Below are 14,353 nucleotides of genomic sequence, written 5' to 3'. Positions count from 1 at the left end.
TGTCAAAGATTAAGGTAAGCTTTCTTTAATTTATTTTATATCTGGCTTTCATTAAGCTGCTGTATTTCTTCATGTTTTAAGTTTACCTGACAGGCAGCCTGTAAACATATTTATAAATGGCATTAGTTTGCCATCTGAGTTGTCACTACTGTACTGTAAACTGTAAACAATAAAGTCATTGCTCTGTGTTAACGTTAATAAGGACAAAATATGTTGTTTTTGTGAGCTTTTCTGTCCCTATACTTTAAAATATTTTAATTTAATAATACTTCTTTTTAATAAACCATGCTAAGAGCATGTCTGTAGCGACATTATGTGGGACTGAAGCCGTGTATGTATACAGTGTAATATTAGTGTATATTAAGCATAGCACAAAACCTGCACAGTTCGGAGGACACATTTTGACTGTGTTGCATATGATAAAGAGTGCTATATAATGTATTAATGGGCAAAAACGATTTTGCGGTGATCTGTATTTGTCTGTGCTTAATTTAATTTCAATAAAATCTTGTTTCCCCTATCTGAAGCAGTTTTATTCTTACAAACTACTTACAAACACCTCTGCATTTTAAATATTTTAAAAAGGTAGGCTCTTCTGATGCAGGGTCTTGATGCACCGATATAAGCTACCCACATACTGTATTTTTCAGGTATTTTGATTAAATAATTTAGTGCTTCACCATGTTCAAAGAGGTAGGATGTTCTGATTAGGGAATTTAGCAGATGAACATGTGCCAGCTACCATTGTGAAACTTTGAAACAGGTAGAATATCCTGATGAATGCTGCATCGACAACCTCTACCGATGTGGCTTAAATTTAAACAGAAGAAGATCACCACTACTCATGGCATATAGGCTACTAAGGTTTGGCATGGGTCAGGTTGGTTTGGATTGTGTTTTTTGCCTTCATAAATGAAATGAGCATTTAACACAGCTTTGCTCAGGTTATCTTTGTCCAATAAAATGTGTCAAAATAATCAAACATAAAAGAACTGTAAGAATTTGAATACTTTTTTCAAAGCATGGTAAGTAACTGAATTCATACCAGTCAAGTCTCCCATGTTGACCAGTAAACTAGAATATTTTACCTCTCTTTCCCAACGTCCTCCCGTATTAGTATTTTCCTGTAAAATTTCTGTATTATAATATAATTATGTCACCCCGTTCTGTCAGAAGCACCATTATTTTCAAATACAAAACTTGGCAAGTATGTAGTTTCCAAAATAACTTGTATCATACTGGCTACTGAAAATGAAATTGTAACATCATCTAAAACATAGAACACATTCTACATCACCTATCTGGTGTGTAAATAAACATTTATAAGTGAACCACTAATAATGCCAAGGCTTTGCCTTGTTATAAAATCAATAGTTGGTAGTGGCGATTCTAGTCATATACCTCAGCACCCCTGATTAGGGTTGCCACCCGTCCCGTAAAATAGGGAATTGTCCCATATTTGGCTATTAAATGTTGTGTCCCATATTGAAGGTAAAGCGGCTAACTGCGGATCTCAACGTAGCGAACGTTCCAGATTACAGAACAGTTTTTGGTGAATTAAAAAAATATATTTTTGGTGAATAAAGTGGAGTAGACTTGCTACTTGTCAGATGACGGAAAACATTGAACGTATCGTTTCTGTTTCAGCGGTTTAAGCAGAGAGGTAATGAAATACAACAGACACTGACAGGCCTCTGCGTCTGCTTTTCTCTGAAGAACTACTGAGCGGGAGGAGACAGCCAGGTGAGGAAAAACTGTTCTTATCTATCGATTCAGTATTTTTATCATACCGACATTAGGCTGTTGTTGTTGTGCTATTAGCTAGCTGCTAGCTAACGACTTTGCTATCAAAGCAAGATAAATAAGAAGCTTCTTCCCTGTATCTTTAATGATAATAGTCATTCTTCAGTATCGCTTATGCAATAGGGGCAAATCGCCCGTCCAAAACTTATCATCTCCATAATAGATGTATGTCTTCTGATTTCCTTTGCTGCATAATGTACATTGCATTTATTCTGGCGTTAGGTAAATGTATCGTGAAGGAGAATAGCACTTAAATAAAAGTCCAACAAGGATATTCATTTAGAATTAAAAATAACTCACCTTGAACTACCATGATAGATATAATGTATGTAATAAAAGTGTCATTAATGAAGGGGGAAAAACTCATTCCAGACTTTAAGTAAGTTTAGGGTCTGGTTCGCAGAGTATGAAGTTAATTCCCCCTCACCACCCCAATTATTCAATGAAAAATAAATAAATAAATAAACTCAGTTAAGTAAAATAAAATTGTAATCAAAACTTTTGGAATTGTAATGATTTTTTAAAAAAAACAAAGTTTTGTTTAAAAAACTTATTTTTAAATTAAATAACTCATTTTTGTCTCGTGAGCTTAAAAAGTTATTTGCCAAACAAACTTGTATTTGCACACATCAGAAATCTTTTGTTGCGATTTTAGGCCCTGCCCCCGATGTCATGTGAGAATCACAAGGAAAACTTTGAGTCACAAACAAAAACTTAGAATAGCAAGAAAAGATTTATGACAAGTACAAATAAGTTTGTTTTGCAAATAATTTTTTCACTTCATGAGACAAATATGTGTGATTTTAATTTAAAAAAAAGTTTTTTAAGCAAAACTCAGTAGGCTTTTCTCATGATGATGTGCATTAACAATTCAATTTTTGCTTTTGTTTTTTATTTTCTCTGCAGTTCCACATTAAAGTTTGATGCAGCTCTGCTTTCCTGAATGAACCATCTTCATCTCCACTGCAAGTGTAGCAAACAGGCAGCTCTTTTTTTATATAGATTACAGTCCACTAAAAGGTTGCATTGTGCCCTTGTTTATATTTTTAATAGTGTAATTCTGTAAAGACAAAATATGTCTGGTGGTCCAGCTCTGATTTACATATCTTGCTAAATTGCAGGTTTGAATATTGCAATACTTTCCTATAACAAAATAGACCAAATAGACCTGCAGAAAGAAATTACTAATAAAATATCTTACATATGCATAGTTATATGCTCTATATAGAGATGTTCCTTAGCTTTGATTGTATATCTCACAATTTTGTAATTTATCATTGTTTATTAAACTCTGAAAGCTGAGTGGCTTTGTTAATATTCTGTCCTAGAATGCGGTAAGATGTGCCCCTTTTATTTTTGAGCACCTGCCCCTTTCTCTGCACGGCCCTGATTGAAAGGTGACGACAAATAGTCATTGTGCAGTTTGGCGACAACGTCTGTATCACACTTGTTCTTTTCTCGACGGACCACGTTACATATGGAGGTCACATGTGAAGAGAGTGGTGGTGTTTGACACGTGAAGCTTTAAAGAGATTCAACCATAGCAACTGGTCGAATCGGCAGCATTTTACAAGCTACATTCGTCTTCTGTCACTGTAGTGTAAAATCACTTCATAATTTATGTCAAGACATGTAGAATGTGTGACTGTTGGTGTCACATTGACTAACTGTTGCATCGTATGTTGTGCCGCGAGTTTGTTATGGTCCAATAAATGAGAATCTCGTACAACATCGTTGTTCTTTGTTGTATCCTTCCTACCACCACGCATCTTACAGCATGCCATCGTGACCTATTCAGCAGAAAGTTATTACTACTTAGCATTAGCCATACTTAGCATTATTGCTAATGCTAATTAGCACTAGCAATGTAAAACCAGAAGTGTACTTTGGCGCATACGTGTCAGATCTCACCCTGTTTTTATGTACAGGATAAGTAATTTACAGAGTAGCTGTGTGACAGAAGAATGGTTTATTATTAATTTTTTATGCATACACACGCATAGACTTGGTGAGAACATACAATTTTATTTCGGTGATTGGCAAGACACACAGAGGTTATACATGTCTTCGTACATATTCACTTTCAGATGTGCCAGCCTAGTGAGTTTTCTTTCCATACTTGGAGTGAGTGTGCGCTGGTGTTTAGTCCATGTCATGTTCATTCTTGACGGCATCTTTCGGCTTCGCATCATGCCATGAAGCTTTATAGATATTCAACTGTAGCAACTGGTAGAATCAGCGGCATTTTACAAGATACGTGACTTCGGTCACTATGGTGTAACACCAGTTGATAATTCACATCAACTGGTGAATTATCAACCAGCATCAGGTTGGCTTCCTCTGTGTTACAGCCAGGATGGTGGAGCTAGCTAACTGTGTTCACTCGGCTTCATGACAGCCTCTAACGTGAACACTGGCGTTTGTGTTTTGTGTTGCATTACACCAGCGTTGCAGTGTTAACTCGGCTTGTTCATGCAGCCGAGTGAACACTGTTAGCTAGCTGACAGGGCATCGATGCAGCAGCATAAGCAGTGCGGCGGCAGGGGGGAACACAAAGCTGACAATTTGACAGACAAAACGGCTGTTTTAGCAAGCAAGTGTGAGGAGGAGAAGGAAAAGCTTCCTATGAGGCAAACAGTGTCAGACTTTCCTCAATTGTGGCAGGATCTCATTACACACGCGAGTGAGGTGGGGAGGAGAGGAACTGCTGAGAGAAGAAATTATTTGATGGATCTGCTCTGAAGTGGAGGACGAGGAAGGTACAGGGACAACTTAAATATATTAATAAGTTGGTAGATTTTTGTTTCCTTGCTTCTTTAAATGCTAGTGAAATGGAGGCAAATAGTCTGTAGCTAAGCTAACTGTGCTAAATGGTTGATAATCTCACACATTCTAACCACCTCGGCTACAGATTGACATTCTTGTCTTTTTCTCTCTCTCTTTTTGTAAACCTAACTTTACTATTTTTCTTAGCAGCATAGTAAATGCCACAGTCTTTCTTGTCTTCTACTGACTGCTGCTGAACATTGTCACCATCAAGCGCGCCAAGCAGGAATGAACCATTTCATGCAGATCCAGAGGGGCGTTGGGGTTTCAGTGCAAATATGGATGTGTGTATTTGGTCTTTGAGTGGTAACATTTATTTTTTACTGGTGAAAACAATTTAAAGAACACGATATAGCTAATATTGTGTTGTTTAATTTGATATTCACATTTACTCTCAACATTCTACTTCTGCTTTTGTTGGAGCCAGGGGCGCAAAAGTTAGACCTTCCTCCTCTGATTGGTTGTTGTTGGGAGCAATGCATTTCATCAGACAGCAATCGTAGCTCAGGGAGGATGAGGAGGAAATTGATCTATTCACAGATTACCCATCTCATAGCATTGTGAGCATTCACAAGGCTGGCATCTAGCTCAGGGTAGTTAGCATGACATGACCACCGATGACGGGGCCCCAATATTTTTCTATTTCTATGAAGAAAAATTTAAAAATTATTTTCAGGAGGGCCCCCTGTCGGTCATTGGCCCTAGGAATTGTCCTAACTTTTGCGCCCTGGCTCCAACAAAAGCAGAAGTAGAATGTTGAAAGTAAATGTGAATATCAAAAACAGGAAATTGAAAGTTTTATGTGGTACCGAAAAGTCATCAGTGCATTGATGAACAGGGCCTTCCAACATGGAATTGACATGAGTCATGCCTTTGAGAAGACATTGTCTAAATTTGATTAATGAAACCCGGTCTTACCACAGGTAGGAACATCTTCCTCTGCAGATGAAGTCTGTTCATCTGTGGATGGCTTTTTCTTCCCCAGACTGATGATCTTGGTGATCTTCTTGCTGGCTCCCTTTCCAACAGCCCCAGTTTTCTGCTCTGATTTGGAGTTTTTCTTTGCTTTTCCTGAAAGAATCAAGGCTTTTGTGTCTTAATTCACAGTTAGTGATTAAAATCAAAATAATTAAAACTTTGCATTGTTTCAGTTGAAATACCTCTGCAGAACATTCACTACTGTATATAATAGTTAGTTAATAATAATTCAAGCTTGGGGAATTACTATAGAAACATATTACCTGCTCATTTATGTGGATTACTAAATCAGTACAGTAAGGACAGCAAGGAAAAACAGAGATACCACAAATATTACTATAAACACAGAGCAAGTTTATAATCAAAAGCTAATCATCATCTGTGAATTTTGCTTATTTTAAATCCAAAAATCTCCAGTAGTGCAACAAGTTGGTTTGTTCCAGTTTTAATATAAAGAGAGAAGAGAAAACATGACTGGGTTCATTCTGCTGGAGGGAGAGCAGACATTTAGTAAGCCAAGACTTTGGGGTGCAGCTTGGTCCATTTGTTTAGTGAAAACTGGGGTTTGCGCTGGGTTTTAATGTGAAAGAGTCAAGAAGATATTATGTGTGCATTATTCTGACGACGTCTGCATTAGAACAAAATGCCATCTTACCCTGTGTGTGTCTCAGCGGGGTCACATTGACTCAGTGTCCACTTATACCCCTCGCTTCCCTCTGTCTAACCTGCGGTTAGCTGGTAGACTGCAAATCTCAATTATAGGCCAAATTTCTATTGTTTCAATTAATATACCATATATGTTGTGCCATGTTCTTATTTGAGAAGAACGTGGCACCTTCAAGAATCTGGAAATTATTCCTAAGGATGAACTAGACTTCACAATCTCATTTGGTGGTGCTCATCCTCTATTCCCCTGCCCCGCTTGCTCTCTGGGACGCTGCAGCTAGCATGGCATCTTGTGAATGCTCGGACTAGTTAGTATGACCACCGATGACAGCAGACAAATGGTTTTCCTGAAATGGTAAGTTGTTTCTCCACCATTAGCACATTTAGCAGCATTGCTAAGACCTTCCTCCTCTGACCGGTTGTTGTTGGGAGCAATGCATTTCTTCAGACAGTAATTGTAGCTCAGGAAGGATGAGGAGGAAATTGATCTTACCACAGATTACCCATCTCATAGTAAAGTGTCACAACATAATGACAGTTTTAACAAATATGAAAAAAAAAAACATTATCAAAATTATACGGCAGCTTTAACCTAATAGAAGTTTCCAAAGTCATGACAACATCTTAACCTTTTCTTCAATGTTTATATGCAAATAAATCTTTGACATATTTTTCTCTTATTATTGTTGCATTTAGAAAATATAATTTGGGTCATTAAACCTAAAACAAGAGAAGTGTGTAACTTCAGAAAGTGAAAAAAAGATGAATGTGTCATTTTAGTCAGTTTACATAAGCTTCTGGTTTGAAGTGTGCACTGTACGTGAAGCTTTGCATGCAGGTGGCATGTGATAAACTGTTCTTCCAGCTATTAACTGATGTAAAATCTATTTAGAAAAAAACTTTTACTTGAGTTGATTGGTACTCTGTGTGACACCTTACAAAAAGAACATGGTTGATCATGATGGGATTTGACAGAAAATGAGCAATGTTCTATTTGCTTTGTACGTTTCTGGGTAATAAGCTGAACCGATTGAGGATGATTTGGCAAAGACAGGAAAATACAAACATTAACATTCAGCATCTGGGATGAAATGCACTTCAAAGTCAATGTAGCAGAACTCAACCAAAAAGAAGTGGGAACAAAAGCACAGAGTTAACATTCAGCTGACGACCCAAATAACTGAGAAGACAAGCAAAGTGCTACTTGTTTCCACATGAATTTGGCCTGCTGATGGTAAATAATTGGTGTGCTTTGACAGATTCTCTGCTCTGGTGTGGGTTTCAGCAGGAGGAAACAATCCCAGCAGCATATCAGTCAATGTGCTTATATTTTGTGTAAATGTATTTTTAAGTTGATCTGACGGATTTCAGTCATTATCTTCTCTCAAATGTAGAACTTTTACAGGAAAAGTTTGTGTACTCAGTGATGACATGCAGGGGCACTGCCAGTAAACTTGGGTCCCATGACAAAAAATTAAATTGGGCCCCCCTGCTGTTACAATTTCTTGAGTCTATTGGACCCATAAAAAGCACCACAATCTTAAAGGCATGTAACTGCCTTGCTTTCTTGTCGTGACAGTTTATGAGACAGATAAACTGTGAAAACGTGAATCTCCTCCAGCTCCTCCCTGATCTTCTACTGACAGCTAAAGATTGTGATTGAAAGCGCTAAAACCCACCTCCTGCCTCTGATTGGTTGTTTCTAGAGAGCACTGGGAGAAGGCAGAGGCATTAAATTATTCTCAGGTAATCTCTCAATTTATTGACAGTCTTAACAAATGTGTGCTTTTTGTTAATAAAAGTTGCATACTGCAGCTTTAATTTCACTTAGGAGGTGTTAGGAAAATAAATTTAAAATATGCTAGTTTTAAAACTTAACCACATGTACAATATTATATAAAATTAACAGCGTTTTAAAATAAGAAAATTTGGTTCTAAATCGTCTCCATGGTCCAGTACGTATCTCATTTGTAGGATGTTTCTATTAAATATAACACAATAAGTTGAATTAAAATAGTTTAGTTTTAGTTTTCTATAATTTAAAACACAGTTCTTAACCTCTCTGTGGACTGAGCAGGCATTCACAGGGGGTCATGGCTGTTTGTGTGAGTTTAACCTTTTGACCATCTTGATAAGATTTAAACAGTTGGTGTAAAACTGAATGCAACATAGAATATCTGTAAAACACATAATCTAATTTGTAATCTCTCCTAGTTGTTAACATGTCTTGATTGAAAAAGCCTAAATATAGTTTTTGGACTAATATTTAGGTTACCTGTAGTTACAGCAGATTGCCTGCTAAATCTTTTGATCTGCCTTTTGTCTGTGTGGGAAAGAATCAGGAGAAGTTCCAGCTTTCACACTGATCTGTGAAAAGCCATTTTCACAGATCACATAACAGTATGAGTTCAGCCAGTAGAGGAGAAGCTTTGCTTCCACTTTGTTTAGATAAAGGGACAACTGATGTTTGATCTTGAAAACAAATTGTAGGGAGTTTGTAACTTTTAAGAGGGTCCGAGATAGCTCCTGGTTGGATGAACAAAGATGCGCTTTATTTGAATAAATTAAAGAGAAGAATACGCCTTTACTATAAAAATTTGTGCACGTGAGAAACAAACCAGATTTGCTTTTGCAACTCTCCAAAGATGTCTTTGCCTTTCTTTCTTCTTTTCTATTTGTCTCAGGTAAATGAATGTCTGTTTTAGTGTGTTTGAAGTGTCTGTGTTGTCAATGTGATTTTATACTTTTAAATGTTAGAATAAACTCTGAAAATGTATAACGTGGAGCGTTGACTGTCATCTCTATGTGGCTTTTGTTTCCACGCATGGGATCATTGATCATTGGGGTTAGAGCCCCAGTTAAATGACATTTAACTGAAGTCCTAGAAGGGGTGTGGGTTTTAATGTTTTTATCTTTTTTAATCTTTTTCAAAATGTCTTTCTCTTTCTCACTGTTTTTTCAATGTCACATGCTGCTTTTATTTTAACTATGTGAAGCACTTTGAAATGCCTTGCTGCTGAAATGTGCTATACAAATAAAATCTGACTGACTGACTGACTGACTGACTGACTGACTGACTGACTGACTGACTGACTGACTGACTGACTGAATCTGGGAGGACAACAGAATATAATGAGCCAGAAGTTAATGATTTTATTCTCTACAGAGAGTACGGGTCAGGAGGGACGTGGCAACAGATATCTGTAATTTAAATGCAAGGTAAGGCAGGACCATCTGGACTGACAAGAGACTGTTTTTTATAATAATTTTATAAAGATTGTTTGAATTCCTGTCACTAATAAATATATTGTTTTGTTGTATAATTGTCAAAAGAGCAGTGAGACAATAAAAATCTGCATAGACTCATTGGAATGACACTAACTAACTTGTCACTGAACACAGTGTTGCTCACCTTTTTCACTGGGACAGGGGTGAGGGCTTATGCTGGTATCGGGGTTAGAGCTGCTGCTGACTGACTTGTCTGTTGTTAAGTGTGGTAAAAGGTACAGGGACAACTTAAATATATGAATATGTTGATAGATTTTTGTTTCCTTGCTTCTTTAAATGCTAGTGAAATGGAGGCAAACAGTCTGTAGCTAAGCTAACTGTGCTAAATGGTTGATAATCTCACACAGCCTAACCACCTCTCGGAGAAAAAATGGGTTCCAGATTGACAGTCTTGTCTTTTTCTCTCTCTCTTTTTGTAAACCTAACTTTACTATTTTTCTTAGCAGCATAGTAAATGCCACAGTCTTTCTTGTCTTCTACTGACTGCTGCTGAACATTGTCACCATCAAGCATGCCAAGCAGGAATGAACCATTTTATGCAGATCCAGAGGGGCGTTGGGGTTTCAGTGCAAATATGAATGTGTGCATTTTGGTCTTTGAGTGGTAACATTTATTTTTTACTGATGAAAGCAATTTAAAGAACACGATATAATTAATTTTGTAATTGACAGGGCCCCAGTTTTTTTTCTATTTCTATGAAGAAAAACACAAAATTATTTTGTGGAGGGCCCTCTGTCGGTCAGGGACCCTTGGAATTATCCTAACTTTTCCCCCCTTTACCATGCCCCGATGACATGAACTGTATGTTTACATGCTGCTAAAGTCAACCGAAATGTTCCACATTGTTTACTTCCTGTGACTCTCACCTTGGTCTTTGCCGTCACTGTGTCCATTCTCATGGATTGCTTCACCATCTGAGCTCGGCCGGTCAGATGATGTTCTCTGTCAACAGAAAATTACCAAAGCAGAAGAGGAGTGGCTTCAGAGGAGTAAACAGAATAGTTCCTCAATACTGAAGGGTTGAAAAAGGCACAACAGTGCCAAAGTTGCAATCTAAACGTAATGTACAAAATAAAAATTCCAGGAATTTCTGTAGCAGGTTGAACTGGCTGATAAAGCCGACTCTTAATCTGCAGTGTTAACTTACCAAGGGTTTGCAGTACAGTTCATATTTGCGGCAAACACATCAGGAGGCAAGTGATAAATGTGCACTTCATGTTTTAACGGCTCTGGAAACCTTTGCATCTATTGCTGTAACAACCGATTTGGTTAACTGTCCACCTCTTGCCTAAATGGGAAGAAATTTAGATTTTTGTGGAAAACCAAATTCTGCCCTGTCTTTCAAATATGTCACCAAGTTAAATTTAGCTCAAAAATAGTAACTAGGACAGAGAATATCTAATAAAATTATTTAAAAGAATAATAAACTTGAAATACCAAGGCAAAAATTTTACAAATGTTGCAATTTTGGTCCCCAATCAAATAGAGTCTACTGAACTATCAGGCAGGAAAACATTCTTAAAGAGCAGACATACTTTGCAACGCCGCCAATCTTTAGAACATGTGGGTTTTATTTTTTACCTTCTCCAGTTCTGCTTTGAGGACAGGTAATCCAGATGCAGCTCCATCGAGGTCTGCACTTCCATTCACACACACCTCCCTCATCACCTTGAAAACAGAAGGAATACTATTTTAATTGGAATGCTGAGGACATTATACAAATGAAAAAACCCGTATCATGAATGAGTGCAGAGTGAATTCAGTTTATACATCAACATGTCAACTCAGGTTGGCAGAATATTATCCAATAACGAAGGTCAATAACAAATAGGCGGATTCCTCATTTTAAAATATGTGAATATTTTTTTTGCAACATACCACCTAATTAAGCAGCTCATTGTAGAAAGCCTTCCAATGAGGTCTACATGTATGGTCTCTACCCTGTCTCTAATATGTTATCCTTCACTATACTGACCATAAGTTAGTCTTTAAGTTAAGGGATCAAAAGCAATGAAGACCCGGCGTGCTAGTAACTGCAGAGGAAGTAGATGGTCCCTGCATATCAAATCTTGGCTTGGCAGTGAAAGGGATCTACATGCATAACCCAAATGGTGGGTAGTGGGAAATGTAAAAATCTGCCAATACACTCTTTAACACACAAAACCTCTCCTATGTCCAATCCACATGCAGTCTAGACCAGCTCTGGCTTCACTGGCGTCCTCAACTTGTCGGGTTTTGGCTTGCAGGAAGCATAATTGGGTCTGGTTGGGGAAATGACAGACTGTGGCTCCATAGGTCTGGCTAAGAGAGCGACTCAGAGGATGAGGGGGCGGGAATGGACTGTATATCTTCGATTGGAAAGAGGCAACCACTGTGGCTGCCTGATGTACTACTGAGCAAACTGGAGTCAGAGTTTGAGTGCCAAAGATGACTTTTAATTAAAGGGATCCAAGATTAATTGCATATGGGCTAAATATGTTGTAATTTTCATATTAACTAAAAAAAATCCTGTTTGTGATACACCAAAGAGTCATTGTACGAGCAAAATTGTTCAAGGCTCTAACAAGTGATTACTACATTCACAAGATAAAAACAAATGCACTGCTGACAGTTTTTATTTACAAATGACAGAACACCTGGCTAGAGAGCAAAAAACCCTGGGAGAAACGTCAGACAGGCAGCGCTGGGAGCTCTTTTTAATGCTAGTGGAGCTCTGTGGCAGTATAACCAGTTACTGCCGCCCCGTTTATTGCAGATTAAGATTAGACCCTAAATAGCTGTTACTGGACTGGATAGAGAACTATAGAAGTACTTACTGGATCACAAAGTCCAACCAGAGGTACGTGTCATTCATAGTTTCATTTATAAACACTTAACCAGGTAAAGACCTGGTTAAGTGTTGGAACTTACCTCAGGTATGAATGTCAATTTCTTTGCTTCACTCTGTGAAGGGTGTCGGTGTAATGGTGACCTGGAGCTCCCAAATAAACCCACGTCAACTACATTTTGTTGCCTCACTTCCTTCCTGAATGCAGTGCCTCCGCCGGTCAAAGTGACATACCTCTTATGATTTCTACATTGTTATTGATTTCAACGCGCTCTGGTTCAATTTTAAAAAGGCTTAAAGGTGTTCACTCACCACTATTTTGCCTGGACGGAGCTAGAGCAGTCGGACCTACAGACATCTTTTACCCAGAATGCAGCTGAAACAGCTGAAACACTGGGTGCCTTTAAATCTCAACTTAAAACTCACCTGTTTAGAGTTGCTTATGGCTAAATTGGGGTAAGATTGCGGGTTTTAATGTCTTTATCTATTTATTAATTTCTTTTTCTTCCTCTTTTTAATGATGTAAAGCACCCCCTGGAGAGGCGCGGGTACCGTCCCCCTCTCTTAGAAGTGTAAAGGGGTGCGGGTGTCACCCCCCCCAGTTGAAAAGGGGTGTGGGTTTTAATGTTTTTATCTTTATTTTTATTTATTTATTAACTTTTATTTTATTATTATTATTATTATTATTATTATTATTATTATTATTATCTCTTTCTTACTGTTTATTCAATGTTACATGACTCTGTGTTTCTGTTTTTAATTATGTAAAACACTTTGAAATGCCTTGCTGCTGAAATGTGCAATACAAATAAAATTTGATTGATTGATTAAATGCATTGCAATATGAACAACATGGCAATGTTCGTGTGACCATACACACTGTGCTATTGCTGTATTGCTTTCACATCTAAAATAAATATTTCTCAAACAAAATCTATTGTTACAACTAATCATGGATCCCTTAAAAACATACTGTTGACTGATTTGTCATTGTTGTGAGAAGAAGCCAATATAAAACTGATGTTTGTATCTTTGACAAACTCTGTGCTACCTATTGATTATTGCATCTATTGACTCTGTGTCAGAGTGACATGTTAAAATCGTTGTAATTAATTAATAGAATGAATATGTTAAAGTCCCGGCTCCAACTAAAATAGACTAAATTTACATTATATTGTGTCTCGATATCAAATAAGTATCCTGAATGGTTGGTTGTGCCAGTAACTGCTCATGTGACAATGTGAGGTCATATACTATAATATGAATTATACATTTTAATGAAGTATTCATTAGCCAATATGTCGCTATCCTTTTAAATCATATATGGCACAACCTATTTTGGTGTATACTTATACCCACAGAACCTACACTAACAGATACTTTTTTATACGACCTTTTTTAAAGGCTCAATTCTAGCCAGGTTGATAACATACTATCACAACATGTAAAGTCTGTTGACTACTGAATGGCAGTAAATATTACACAGTTAAAATTCAAAGTTCACTCTGTCAAGCGTAATAGTTCATGCCTGTCAGGGGCGCTGTCAGGAAACTTGGGTCCCATGACAAAAAGTTTAATTGGGCCCCCCTGCTGTTACAATTTCTTGAGTCTATTTGACCCATAAAAAACACCACAATCTTAAAGGCATGTAACTGCCTTGCTTTCTTGTCATGACGGTTTGTTATGAGACAGATAAACTGTGAAAACATGAATCTCCTCCAGCTCCTCCCTGACCTTCTACTGACGGCTAAAGATTGTGATTGAAAGCGCTAAAACCAGGGGTGAAAGTAAGGGGGTATAGTCGGGTACTGCATACCCCTAAAAGATTTAGTGGGGGTACGGAGTACCTGCAAGAGAGGGGAGCGGCTGTCTGCTGTAAAGAATCAACAGGTTCACTGTGCAGCCGTGACTGATACTTTTTTCCCCATTTCATATTGTTTCTGAACTCTTAATGCTTTACTAGAG

General features: G+C 37.6%; 1 protein-coding gene across 2 annotated transcripts in view; it reads right to left on the bottom strand.

Moving 5' to 3' along the window:
- The window catches only part of afap1 (actin filament associated protein 1), an 89,529-nt gene that overhangs the window by 19,112 nt on the left and 56,064 nt on the right, over positions 1-14,353 (bottom strand). For both annotated transcript variants that reach the window (XM_088015098.1, XM_088015097.1), the window contains exons 7-9: positions 11,143-11,229; positions 10,428-10,503; positions 5,548-5,700 (exon numbers count right to left, since the gene is read on the bottom strand). In XM_088015098.1, the coding sequence (XP_087871224.1) occupies positions 5,548-5,700; positions 10,428-10,503; positions 11,143-11,229 (316 nt within the window). The remainder of the gene's footprint in view (positions 1-5,547; positions 5,701-10,427; positions 10,504-11,142; positions 11,230-14,353) is intronic.

This window comes from Poecilia mexicana, unplaced genomic scaffold (genome assembly GCF_051168715.1).
Source record: "Poecilia mexicana isolate PSO_F unplaced genomic scaffold, ASM5116871v1 scaffold_18, whole genome shotgun sequence".
NCBI classification, from domain to species: domain Eukaryota; kingdom Metazoa; phylum Chordata; class Actinopteri; order Cyprinodontiformes; family Poeciliidae; genus Poecilia; species Poecilia mexicana.
This window is presented reverse-complemented; position numbering and strand designations above follow the sequence as displayed.